Source organism: Perissodus microlepis, chromosome 18 (genome assembly GCF_051167445.1).
Source record: "Perissodus microlepis isolate ML-2025 ecotype Zambia chromosome 18, ASM5116744v1, whole genome shotgun sequence".
Lineage (NCBI taxonomy): Eukaryota > Metazoa > Chordata > Actinopteri > Cichliformes > Cichlidae > Perissodus > Perissodus microlepis.
Genome location: NC_140478.1, coordinates 15789732 through 15802209, shown reverse-complemented (window position 1 = coordinate 15802209; position 12478 = coordinate 15789732). Strand labels below are relative to the sequence as shown.

Sequence of the window (12478 nt, the reverse complement as noted above, 5' to 3'; positions counted from 1 at the left end):
ACACTTCTTCGGGTCTTTCTCATTAATATTTTGAAAAAGAAATATTAAGCTTGTTAGGGAAACAAAATTTAATTACATGAATGTTTCAAATCGTTTATAATGTTTCTGTGTTTCTTTAAGGCTGCTGCAAACCTCGGAACCTCCTTCGACCAAAGACTTCACCTCTGCAAAGTGCTGAAGGGCTTCCAGGTCCGTGCCATCACAATAAACCGAGTGATTGCGTACATGACCTCTGATGAATACACTAAATGAATCGTCACTGAGCTCCAGAACAACAATACTCAAGAGGCTCCAGAAAGAAATTACAGAAACTACGGTGACAGTCAGTTAATGTTGCTGTGACAGAAAACACTTCAATATACTTTAAAGTTTCATAAATTACTTAACTCATATCTTAAAATTGACGACTTATATTTAACTGTGTTTACTGACTTGAAAATGATATTTATTTATTTATTTTATTCTGGACTATTTATTTTCAAATGTTGAATGTGTTGTCATTTATTTGATTCTAAGAATCATTGAATAAATATTTTTTCCTGCATACTACCTGCTGGTTTACACTTTTTTTGTTCACTGATTATTATTATTTTTTTCGTTTTAAATATGTTACAACAAGATAACTGATTTAACTCTTTATAAGAATCTAAAGACATGGTTAGTTACGGTCAAGCTTGAAAACAATAAAAAGCATTTGTGGACTATAAGAAAAAAATATTCCTTAATAGATTTTAAACAACAAAAAAATGTAGATTGCACATTGATGGATTTTGTTTTGTTTCTTTGTTTTTGCCACAGAGCAATCACAATGCTCTGTTTCCTATAAACATGTAGCAAACTAAACCCACCATGAAGAACATTTACAAAGAGACCACAGTATAGTGTTTGTTCACGCTTCATTTGGAAATCCCCAAGTTAAGATAATGACAGTCAGGTGACTATTATTGTCATGATAAAATAGTGATAATAAAATAAAATGTGGTCTGATATCAAGAAGGAAGGTCAATCAGTATCTGTCCAAGGGGTTAAATTAAACTTAAAAACTGGATTATGACACTTCATTATGGTGCCATTACAGTCAATGTAATATGAAATGCATCAAATAGTTAATCTGTTAAGACCAAGATTTACAGAAAGAATCATTATTGTAATTGTTATTCAGTATTATTGAATAACCATGAACTAAAACATGTTCTGATTTTAACACTATATCCACAAGCAGGTAATTAAATAATAATAAATAAATCCAATCTTCCATATCTGTGAGACGCACATGTGTGTGAACTTCAGTGATTAGCCATTAATTTAAAGGTGAAATTAGAGTCAGGTGCTTTCAGTCAGCAGGGTGCGAGTCAGCTATGAGTCAGCAGCCTGTATTTACTAAAAAAAACATTCAGAAAAAAAAAAATCTAATCTTCCCAACATGTGTTTGTGGAAGTGTTTTACGATAAAAACAAACAAGATTTCAGAGTTGTTGGTAAGTATGGACGCAACCAATCCACAATCGGACAGATTTCCTACTGCAAATGGAGGAAAGCACCTATTCCGGGGTTGGGAGGTCACAGTGGGTAACCTTTAAGCAGCTAAAACCCCCTCACACATTCATCATGAACACAGTGTTACCTGTGGAGAAAGAAGAACACTGCATTTCAGAAGAGGAAACGTCATCTGTGAAGCTATATAGTAGTGACATCATGCTTTGGGCTCGTTTTTGTAGCAGTACTTTGATGAATAAATTTTAAATTATAGCAATAGAAAAAGAAGGCGCGGGTCGTGCAGCAAGACTGCAACCTTCGGTACAGTCTTCAGCTTGATCCAACTGAAATGTGGAATGAGCTGAAGTAAGCAGTTAACATGAAGAAATCAACAAGTGTCCTGAAAATGCATTGTATTGATTTAAATTGGTTAGAAGTACTCCAAGACAGTGTGCAGGACTGATCAAGAGCTGACTGACCAGGAAGCGTAAGGCTGCACTTACTGCTACACAAGGCTGTACACCAGACACTTGAAGCAATGGTTCACATACTGTTACCACTTAAATATATGTAATGTTCAATCTGTTTTTGTCTCTTTTATTTAATTTTGTTCCCTTTTTTTTTACTTTTAGGACTTTATTTTTGATGTTTTTGTGTCATACTTGTACAGAAAAGTCCACACAAAATAATTAACAATGAAAAACCGAGATAAAAATTGTTTTATTTCCCATTATAATTGCAGGTTTTAGTCATATCCAGGCTGTGACGACATTCAGGATACAGCATTTCCATGTAACACGATATACTGGGTGTTTCCTAAATGATGTCATACATTATGCAGGGTTCTGGGTGTGTGCAGTAGCGCATTGATTTTTCACAATATCAACTACTGTATTCAAAATTTACAAAGGAAAAAAAATCCGAACATGCCACACTTTCAGTTTCGATATTGAATTTAGTGTAGGTTGCTTAGACATGCTTGTGCAACAGACAAACAGGATACTCTAAAAACCATCGTCATGATTAGTTGTACTTGTGAGCGTGTTAAACGCTGTTGAGGTTTTCTTGACTCGAACACAAACTTAATTGATTTAATCAGGTCAATGCCCTAAAGTGCCACCTGAAAGTTACACAGGTTAATTGTGGGAACGATGGTTTGAAAGCAGAGGTAAGGCGAACTGTTTATTCATAAAACCGAACTGAAAATGAAATATAACTTTGTTTCCGTCCGCATCCCTTCCCTGTTCGTTTGAATTGTCACAGCTGACATTTGTGGCTTATGAGGCTGAGAAAAGAGGTGCGACATTTTTGCCACAGAAACATGTGAGGTAGACAAAAAAAATTTAAAAGGGGAAAAAAGGGATCACAATCAGGAACAGAAGATAGAATGAGATGGAGATCCAAATACATGTGATAACATGATAGGAAAGATAGCGACCAGGCTGAGGTGGATATGGGCAAGCCCACCACACAAGCAGAAAATACCTTGTTAATTCATTTAATACTATGTAAATGTATGCACGTTTCATCAGTATAGACTTAAAACTGTTTATGATGGGGCAACCTGAATGTAGACTAAGGGGGAAACCCAGGGTAAAGAAGCCCCATCTGCTGCCCCTTCTAGTTTATAAATGTAATTTTTTTTGTTTAGTTGGCAGGTTTAGTCGGAATTAAATCAGACTATTTTTATTTACTTTAGGTAGTTATTAAGTAATGTCATTTCACGAACATCCCAGTAGAGCTGGCGTAATAAATTGGTGCTAAAATCGTAAGGCTCAAGACAAACTTCAGTGCAAAAACAGTCACTTCTAAACAGAGGAATGAAGTCATCATTACATCATCCAATCCCTGTCGACAAACTGACTTTAAGCTGTTTTAGTGCCACCTGGTGGAAAATATATACAATAGCATTTATATTTTCTAAACGACCACACAATCGAAATGAATAAAATTATGCCGAAAATAAGCTTTTAACTTGTTGCACTTTAGTTAAACTTGTTGTTTAACAAAAAAATCACTTTTGTGTCGTCACGTTTCAAGTAACGGGCACGCATGCTCAGTGAAACGGTTATAATCAGTCAAACCAGGTGTGTTGGAGAGCAATCACTTACAGCTGTGGTGCTTTTTCTTTCAGGGGGTGTGTTGTCGGGGGACTCATCGCTCCTTCCAAAAACCTGGCTAAAGCATGGACTGTTACCTGCACGGCCTCGTTTCTTGGTGCTTTATCGTTTTGTATTCCGTTTGCGCATTGGCACAAAGCAGCCGGTTAGTTCACAGCAGCGAGTCAAGCGTGACAAACTCCTTGAGCCAGGGTGGGACATATGGCCGCATCCAGCCTCAGTTTGGTGCGGTAAAACAGAAACCGAGCACGGAGCTCCGGGAGCGCCCTCGTCCGGTCACGGTAAATTGCCAACCGGATGCCATGGAGGTCGTGGTGCAGGCTGACATGTTTGACACAGGCCTACAAGTGGACGGCGGACATCTGAGACTCGGCTCAGATTCAGCGGGTGAGGAGAGAGTGTGCGGAGCAGTCCCATCGGGAGAGGCGGAGTTCACCATCCGGGCCCAGCTGGTGGCTTGTGGGACAAAGCTCTCAGTAAGCACTGCTAGTTCTCTGGAGCGTGGCTCAGTCACTGCTGTGTTCTGGTCAAAGGTTTCTCCTTTTACAAAACAAAATGAATGAAGTGTGAGTTGCAGACTAAAATGTTAACATTTTCTTTCAGTCCACAAAAGAGAAGCTTATCTATGCCAATGTGCTCGTCTACTCACCTGAGCCCTCATCTGATGGTTTGCTTAGACTGGATGGAGCTGCTATTCCAGTTGAATGTCATTACAAAAAGTATGCCTATGCACATGAACAGAAGTTTGCAGTGTGCTGTGGAAATCTGTGTGTCTGTGTGAAATCTGTCTGTTTTCAGGAAGTATTCTGTAGGTGGTGTTTCCCTGCATCCCACCTGGGTTCCACTTGTTGCGACAGCTTCAGCAGAAGACCAGATAGACTTTCATCTGCTTCTTATGACCGGTATTACAAGGATGACAGCCATGAAACATTGTTCTGCTATTGCTAAGAGTCATACTTAACGTCACCACACAATGATTCATCTTTAAAATGCCATCACAGGTTTTAGAAATATTCATTAGAGGCTTACGTGTACTTTATTATTTTATTTTTTTTAATTGTTGCCATCTTTGCAGACGATTGGACGTTTCAGAGGGGGTCTTATACATATTTCCTTGGTGACTTGATTCATTTTGAAGTCTCTGCTGTTATTGGTAACCACATGCCCCTGCGAGTGTACATTGACCATTGTGTTGGCACAGCAACTCCTGATGCAGACGTAGCATTAAGATATGATTTTGTTGAGCATGGGTGAGTTCTACTACTAAATCTTTAATTCTCAATAAAGATTCCTATATTTCCATATAGTAAAACTCATATCATGGCATAGACTTTCATTTTTAAATTGTCTTTGTTTTTTTTTTTTTACATAACAGATGTCTTACTGATGCTTACCTGACAAACTCCAGCTCGTGTTTTCTACCAAGAACCGAGGAACACAAGCTGAGATTCCAGCTAGAAGCCTTCATTTTTTACCAAGCACCCAGCAACCAGGTTGATAGTAAATGGCTTTCCACAGTACATATGTTCAATATCAGACCTGTGTGTGGGGGGGGGGGGGGGTTGTATTTTACTGTAATATACAGTTGGATCCATAATTTGTCAAACCAAACATGCTATTTTTGTAGTTTTGCTTCTTTACAACACCACAGTGGATTTTTAAATCATTGTGCGATTGAAAGCTTTCGACTTTAATTCAAGGGTTTCACCCAAATTTTTGCATTATTGTTTAAGAATAACAATAATTTTATATGTAGTTGCACACTTGGCCAACAGGCAGTGCTCTCTCTTTGTTTTTATGAAAAATGGAGACATCATATCTGAAGCTGATTTAAATTGTTGAGTTTGTATTTTATCTTTTCACTAGAAGTTTAAATATAAGGGCCAAAGAAATGTCTGTGCATATGAAGGTAGCCATCATTGGGCCATGTCTTTGGACAGATGAAACAAACTATTCTTATCTTCTGCATAGAATATGGGAGAAGGACAAAAATGGGTTCAGTCAAATGCTGCAAAACCGATCACTGTGCTTCACAGTGGAAATGGGATAATGACCTAAAGCATACTGTAGAAGCTACTCAAGAGTTTCTCAGAGCAAAGAAGTGGGATGGCTGTTCTGCAGTGGCGATGTTAGTGACTTAATCTCAACTGTCTTTGGCCAAATTATGTCCCTAACCTTTGTCTCATTCACAGGTTTATATAACCTGCCATGTAAAGGCTGTTCCAGCCACAATGACTGCCACCTCACAAAACCGGGCCTGCTCTTTAACTGAGAACAGGTACCAAAATCATGTCATTTTTATGTGCAGCAATGGTCAGGTGCCCATTTGTGCTACCATGTTATCAGAAAATAAGTCATGATGGACATCATGAAAACAATATCTAAAATCTTATTAAGTACAACATATTTATTTTGTTATATCAGATTTCACAGATGGGTAATTTTATTTTACACATGTAAAATTTCACATTATCCAGGTGGCGTTCAGTCGACGGGAATGATGAGGCATGTAGGAGCTGTAATATTGCCCACCAGGTTGAAACTCAGTCCACCCAACCTCCTAAAACTACTATGAATGCCAAAGCAAGGCCCACCTTGTCTTCACTGGAAGGTTTAGTCCAGAACAGTCCCAAACATCATCCAGCAACTTACGTCCGTTTCCGTCCAAGATTACACCAGCGCAGGCACACAAAACATGAGCAATCCTCTGCTAAATTAATGAAGGGAGGAACAGACTATGTAGCACGTGAGTACAATCTCAAGTCAGTGGGTTTCTGCTATTAAACACCTTTTCATTAAAATTGGATTCCTGTTGAACTTGTATTTCAGAGATTTAATAATTAAACCTTGAGTGGAGCTCAAAGAAACCTGAGTGAGACACTGTGATCTGTATTTTATTTTTATTTTTTTCCTGTTTTTACAGGGAGACTCCAGCTGGGACCCTTAACTGTGCTGCCGTTCAGTAACCATATCACAAGTTTAGCAGACCCAAAAACAGTTTCAAACAAGATCACCTGAGACTCGGGATGCTTTACTGGAGAGTGAGGGTTAAAATAAAGATTTCTCTGCTAACTTTACAAACATGTTGTGGATGCTGTACACAAACCCCATGAATGTAGATCATCCTCTGCACTAGAACACAATCAGGCCCGTTACATTTTTCAAATAAAGTTTTGTCTGAACTTCTCCAGCCATTTAAGTGTGTGCTGCTTGCCATCAGTTTCTTTAAATTATGTATTTTCTACCACAAATAACTCTTTGCTATAGACAACAAACATGAACAAATCCACAACATCCTGTAATTTTCAGTCTGAACTTGATATGGAGCTAGCAAACAATTTAATTAGCATCGGGTTTTTAAGCACTCAAGCTCATTAGCCCCGAGCAACAGAAGTGGATGTCAAAAGGATGCATTACTTGTGTACTTGAACACAAACAATGCATCCTTTTGCCAGCTGTAAAGATTCATCTAACATGCCAACCATTATCAATTAAGAAGATATGCAGACATGCTATTAGAGAACACTTCCTTCCATTACTACCCTCAGCCTACTCATGTAACCACATTATTGTCACAATGAGGGGTATTTGATGCAATATAAAATCCTGGCTTTTCAGATATATCCAGTAACGCATTAGTCACAGCTCCCTGGAGAGATGGTTTACTAAAACTGTTGCATCTTTGTCTAACTTTTTATTCATAAAACAGCAGCTTTACACTTTATCAGTAAATATGTTTAATAAACATTAGAAAGTGTCACATCTGTGCTTTTGTGTAGCAGCCTTTTAGGGTTTTGGCAAACACCTTCCAAGAGCAGCACTTCCCTAGTAGCACTTATTGCATCATGTACGGATCATCTTAAATGGACGTCCGCTGAACATTGCGGCCTTTTAAGGGGATGGCCTGGCTTGACCCCTTGATGTACGCAAAGTGGTATTAATATTGCAAATGGAAACATTTTTGCGCTCGTGCCAAGTGGAGCATTTATGCTCTTTGGATTTTGTGGTGTCAGCATCTCGGACAGCGCCCCTTGTTGTTGTCCTCGGTGGGCGTGATGAGCGCTGTCCGCGGTGCTGAAACAGTCTGCACGGGCCACGTTGTTTTCAGCGTCCCCTCCCATCTCCGTGATTAATTGCCAGCCTTTCTGATACGACTTGTCGATTTCCCGGGCGCCTGTTTACTTGCATATCAGATGAACAAGCCACTATATGTATGCTGTTTACGAGTTGCTGTACCAATAAACCTGCTAAGTGCATAACAAATCAGGAGCGCACTGAAGTAGCACTTAGGAGTTCAGTGCCACTGATTTATTAGCATATTCATGCGTTGCAGGGGTTACAGATGCAAGTCCAGATCTCTGCCTGATCGTTTTCAGTCGGGGAATGCTTACAGCTTATCGTCTGCCGATTGGTACTGTTAATACGTAGACTTAAGATTGTTGATTACCCACCCTGGTCCGTCGTTTTATCCATGCTCTGGGGATGCGGTGAGTGGATAATGCTCTACGTCAGTGTTTCAGTCCGGGCATTTGCGTCGTCTCGCCTGCATCCTGTTTCAGGGCTTTAGCTGTTGTCTCTCACTGGGTTGTTTTATCCCGTTGAACACATCGGCGATGTTTTCCCTCAGAAACCAACTGCTGGCGTTGTTCACTACTTGCCTTTTTGTTCGCACGGTTGTTTATTGCAGCCGGAGATGCGGAGACGTCCTTTGCAGAAATGATCAGATATGCTGTACGCAGGGAAACAACACCTCTGTTGTCACCTGTTGCCCGGAGTTGGTGAACTATACGTACTACAGCATCGCCATGGTCACCCGAAAACTTTCTGGAATACTTATTCTGCTGCTTCTCTTCGCGTTGGGATACTTTGTCCAGAGGGTGCTGTGTTCAAGATCAAGGCAGGACATCCCACCTCAAAATGGACAGCCAGCGGCCACCACATCGCAAGAAATGCTTATGGAGAGCTGTACACCGGACAGCTCGGCGGATCCAGCTGCCGCTGCGCATTTGCCAACATACGATGAATGCAAACATCTGCCGACATATGAGGAGACGGTTCGGGACGGAAAGAGATCGACGACCGGAATCCTGTGACGGACAAGCTACAAGGCACGAACACGTAGCACTATAGATTCAAGTATTCGATATTCGAGATATTTGTCACTATAGTGCGCATTTTTGGAGAAGAACGCACAAAATATCGCCAGGTGAATTTCCATACAACATGAACTGTATGCCTCTGGAAAATGTTTTGATCCAATTCCTCTATTTCTTCCACAAAAAAGTGTGTCCAAGTGAGTGTTCAGGTTTAGCTTAATTTTCTGCTAAATACTCTCAGCACTGAGGCTCGATTTATTATCATATCACATCTAATGCTTCATAGATTAGCTGTGATATGACATAACAAAGATAAAGAAAACAAAAAACAAGAGCAACAATTTTGGGTTTGCCAAGCCTACAGTATCTGCTCTTTAATCAGTCAGACTCTAATACAGCCTAGTAAAATGAATACAGTCAGCATTTACCACATTTAGATTATGTTTTTGCAGACTAGCGAAAAGCTAATCAGTGGATTATCAGCATCTATCATTTCATACATAAGTGAAATGAAACACTAGCCAAAGGAGACTGTTTACAGCCGAGAGTCAGTGCAACACAACTAAATCATCCAAACCTATTTGCACTTGTCTTTGTTGCGCTTTTCCCCTGGGTTGACGATGCTGTCAGTGAGATACACGACTGTGAGATAACAGAATTGCGTTTAATAATTAAAAGGAGATACGGATATGCAGTTTCTAAACGCACACACAATAAACAGCTTACCTGTTCATATGATTAGTGCATGTCTCCGTGGGCGTAAGAATCATAGAAATGTAACCAAAACATGGCATTTCTTTAAATACGATTTATTGTTGATATAAAGGAATTAAAGCAGAAGGTAGTGTCAGAGCTCATTCGTCATATTGTCAAATAACACATTGCTTATAAATAAATGTTAATGTTTGGTGTTTGTTCTGAGGTAGTGCACTGTATCCTTGATATTGTCTTTCACTGCACCGGGCTCTGACGGAAGTTTGACCACTTGGACCACTCGTTTAAAGGCCTCCTCAACTCCAAATCCCGTCGACGCAGAGCATGGCTGAACGAAACAATCCCGCTCCTGGCAGATCTTTCTCATATTGAATCTGTCCTTCATTTCAGTGACATTCAGCGCGCCGTCGACGTCCTGTTTGTTGGCGAGAAGAATCAGCGGACGGCCCCGGAGCTCATCATTTCTCAGAGTTCTTTCCAGCTCCCTTTGCGCCTCGTTCAGGCGCTCCTGGTCGGCACTGTCCACGACGAACACGATAGCTCCAGCGTTCTGGTAGAAATTCGGCCAGTGGTCGCGCATGTTCCCTTGACCGCCGACATCCCAGATCGTTATAGCTATTTTTCTCCTGTTCTTTCTGGCCTCGAGCATTTCCACGTTGAAGCCGATGGTAGGGACGGTGCTGACACAAGTGTTGTGCTTCAGTTTGTAGAGGAGAGTCGATTTTCCAGCGTTGTCTAGACCCAGCAGAAGAACTTGCACTTGAGGTTTGGAAACCCATAATCCCATGGTGAAGCGCAGATACAGAGGCTGTTAACTGACGTGGGACAGTCACATCCTCCTGTGCCCTTCTGACGCGGTGTTTGCTTAGTGCGTTTACTGAGGTTTAATGGATAAGCCATTAGTTCCCTGCTAAGGCACTGTGTTCCGATAAGGCGTCACACCAGAGGGCAAAGTTTCCCGTTCCCCAGTTACACTTTTATTGGTCATTTATTCCATCACTTTATGTTTGTTATCCGAAGATATCAGGCTGACTAATGTGCATTCGTAAAAGTGTCAAAAGCGCACTGAGAACAAAACCGGGTACTCAAACAGACTTAAATATTAAAAACTAAATAATAGCCAATTACACCAAACCAGTTAAAGTTAAAAAGGACCGCAGTGGAAGGTGCCTTAGTGACTGCGATGCCTCAAACTGTTACAACATTTCGAAATTTGAATGACATGTCCAATCACGGAATTAAATAAGTGACACTTAGAAAAACTTAAATAAATAAATAAATAAAACGTCGAAGCTCTTCCTGTTTGCACACACACAGTTCTTGTATTCGAACCAACTTCTACACTGGCTTGTCAGCCATGTTAAATATGAGATGGATGCACATTAAAAAAAATCTACTCAGATTCCAGTGCTCCAGAAGCAGCCAAACATCGTAAACTTGAGGTCACGTCACGCACATCTTGCTTTTACCCCTTGTGGACATTCCGTCCTAAATCTAGGTCACTCCATCACATCCAAAACGCCATCGTTATTTTAAAATATTGTATTTTAATACTCGTGTGTGTTGTATAGCACATACACGCGTAATTATAAACAGAAATAAAAGTCAAATAATTAAAAAAAAAAAAAAAGGAAAGTGGGACAAAATCAATAAAGGTTGGTCAGCCATTGGTAGGGTGCAGGTTTCACCATGACACCATCGACCAAAGCACTACAGCCAGGCCCCTTCCCTTTGTTTACTCTGCTTCACATCATTCAGAATAATAGAGCACCCAAAGACATAGACTCGGTGGCTAATCACCTCCCCTCACCATCTCCCTCTCAGTCTAACACTGAACATGTAAACAGAATAAAGAAAAAATCCGTTCATCTCAATGATCCGTCCAGCCAAATCCTCGGTAAGGTGAAGGTCGATTGAATCCACCTCACTGCATTGCGGGCGGGCACAGTGGAGGCTCACCTCACAGCAGGAAGATAAATCAACAACATCTGCTACTCTGTAAGATGCTCAACTGATTCCACTGATTAAATCATTTGTATTTCAGTTTTTTGTATCAAGATCTGGACCATTTCTCCTCCGGCTTCACCCACACCCCGCCGGTTGGGTTATCCATCACGTACACCAGTCCTCCGGTGTCACGGCGACGCAGGGGCCAAGAGTCGAGTTCTGACTTCTGCCTTGTCCGGGGGGAAGAGTGAAGACAGGCCGACTGATTGGCCCCCCTCTTCTGAAAGCGGACAACTGAGCCTGTGGTAGAGCATGTGTCCGCTTTCTGGCACATGTCCGCTGCGCCATCGCTCTGAAAAATCGCACGGGCTTCAATGGAAGATTTGGAGCCATGCTGTCCCATGTTGTTTGGAACTTCGAGAAGATTCCTAAAACGATCTAAGGGTTTTTTTTTAAGCCAGAAGTGGTGTATTCCTGCTTGTTAGTGAATCTCACGTGTCTTCCACACGCACTGATCTCTCGTATAGCATGCCAAATTTAAATAAACAGCGGTAAAGCGTTCCCGTAAAGCCGATGAGTGACGCTGTTGATTTTTATAGTTATTAGACCACACTGGTCTTAGGAATTTGGATGAAGTCGTGTGGAGGCTATTCTGAGTTTGGCCACCTGGTGCAGAGTGTCACTGAACTTGACATCGCTGAGCTTTAAGGCTGAAGACTGCGGTGTTGAGTTGCCTTGCAGACGGCAGCTCTGAGAGTGAGAGAGCTATTTGTGGTCTGAGAGAAGCATCCCAGAAACGCTCGGATCATGTCACGTGTTTTCCCTCAATCCTAGTGTGACCTCACCCTCCTAGCCTTTGTGACTGTTGTTAGCTAGATTCTTTAAAAGAAATGTCTTGAGGTAAAAATATGAGAAGCTGTTTGCATCTCCCCAAAATCTATATTTGCAACGGGAGGCACTTAAGACTGCAGTGCTCCAGTGGAGCTTTCCAACAGACCCGGCAGCAGGTGATGTGCATTGCATTTAATATATGATAAAATGTGGAAAGAATAAACACATCCAAATTGATCATACCTGTCATGAGATGATGGAGATGAAAACGGTTGATATATTTCAGAGGAAAGAG

The 12478-nt window shown here is 40.9% G+C and overlaps 3 protein-coding genes across 3 annotated transcripts in view; 2 read left to right on the top strand and 1 right to left on the bottom strand.

Annotated features, from left to right (window-relative positions):
* Positions 1-499, top strand: part of LOC146367591 (uncharacterized) — a 2036-nt gene extending 1537 nt beyond the window's left edge. Inside the window, exon 7 of the mRNA XM_084911964.1 lies at positions 121-499. Coding sequence (XP_084768090.1) covers positions 121-252 — 132 coding nt within the window. The 3' untranslated portion in view covers positions 253-499. The remainder of the gene's footprint in view (positions 1-120) is intronic.
* A 3161-nt stretch (positions 500-3660) lies between these two features.
* LOC146367590 (zona pellucida sperm-binding protein 3-like) lies at positions 3661-6785 on the top strand. The gene is made up of 8 exons (XM_084911961.1): positions 3661-4071; positions 4199-4314; positions 4394-4497; positions 4671-4845; positions 4971-5088; positions 5788-5873; positions 6073-6341; positions 6519-6785. Exons 1-8 carry the CDS (start codon positions 3661-3663, stop codon positions 6611-6613), a joined length of 1374 nt encoding a protein of 457 aa, XP_084768087.1. The 3' UTR covers positions 6614-6785.
* On the bottom strand, positions 4046-12405 carry arl14 (ADP-ribosylation factor-like 14). Its single transcript, XM_084911963.1, has 2 exons — positions 8047-12405; positions 4046-4135 (listed from the first exon to the last, which is right to left on the bottom strand). Exon 1 carries the CDS (start codon positions 10190-10192, stop codon positions 9590-9592), a length of 603 nt encoding a protein of 200 aa, XP_084768089.1. The 5' UTR covers positions 10193-12405; the 3' UTR covers positions 4046-4135; positions 8047-9589.
* Between the last annotated feature and the right edge of the window lie 73 nt (positions 12406-12478).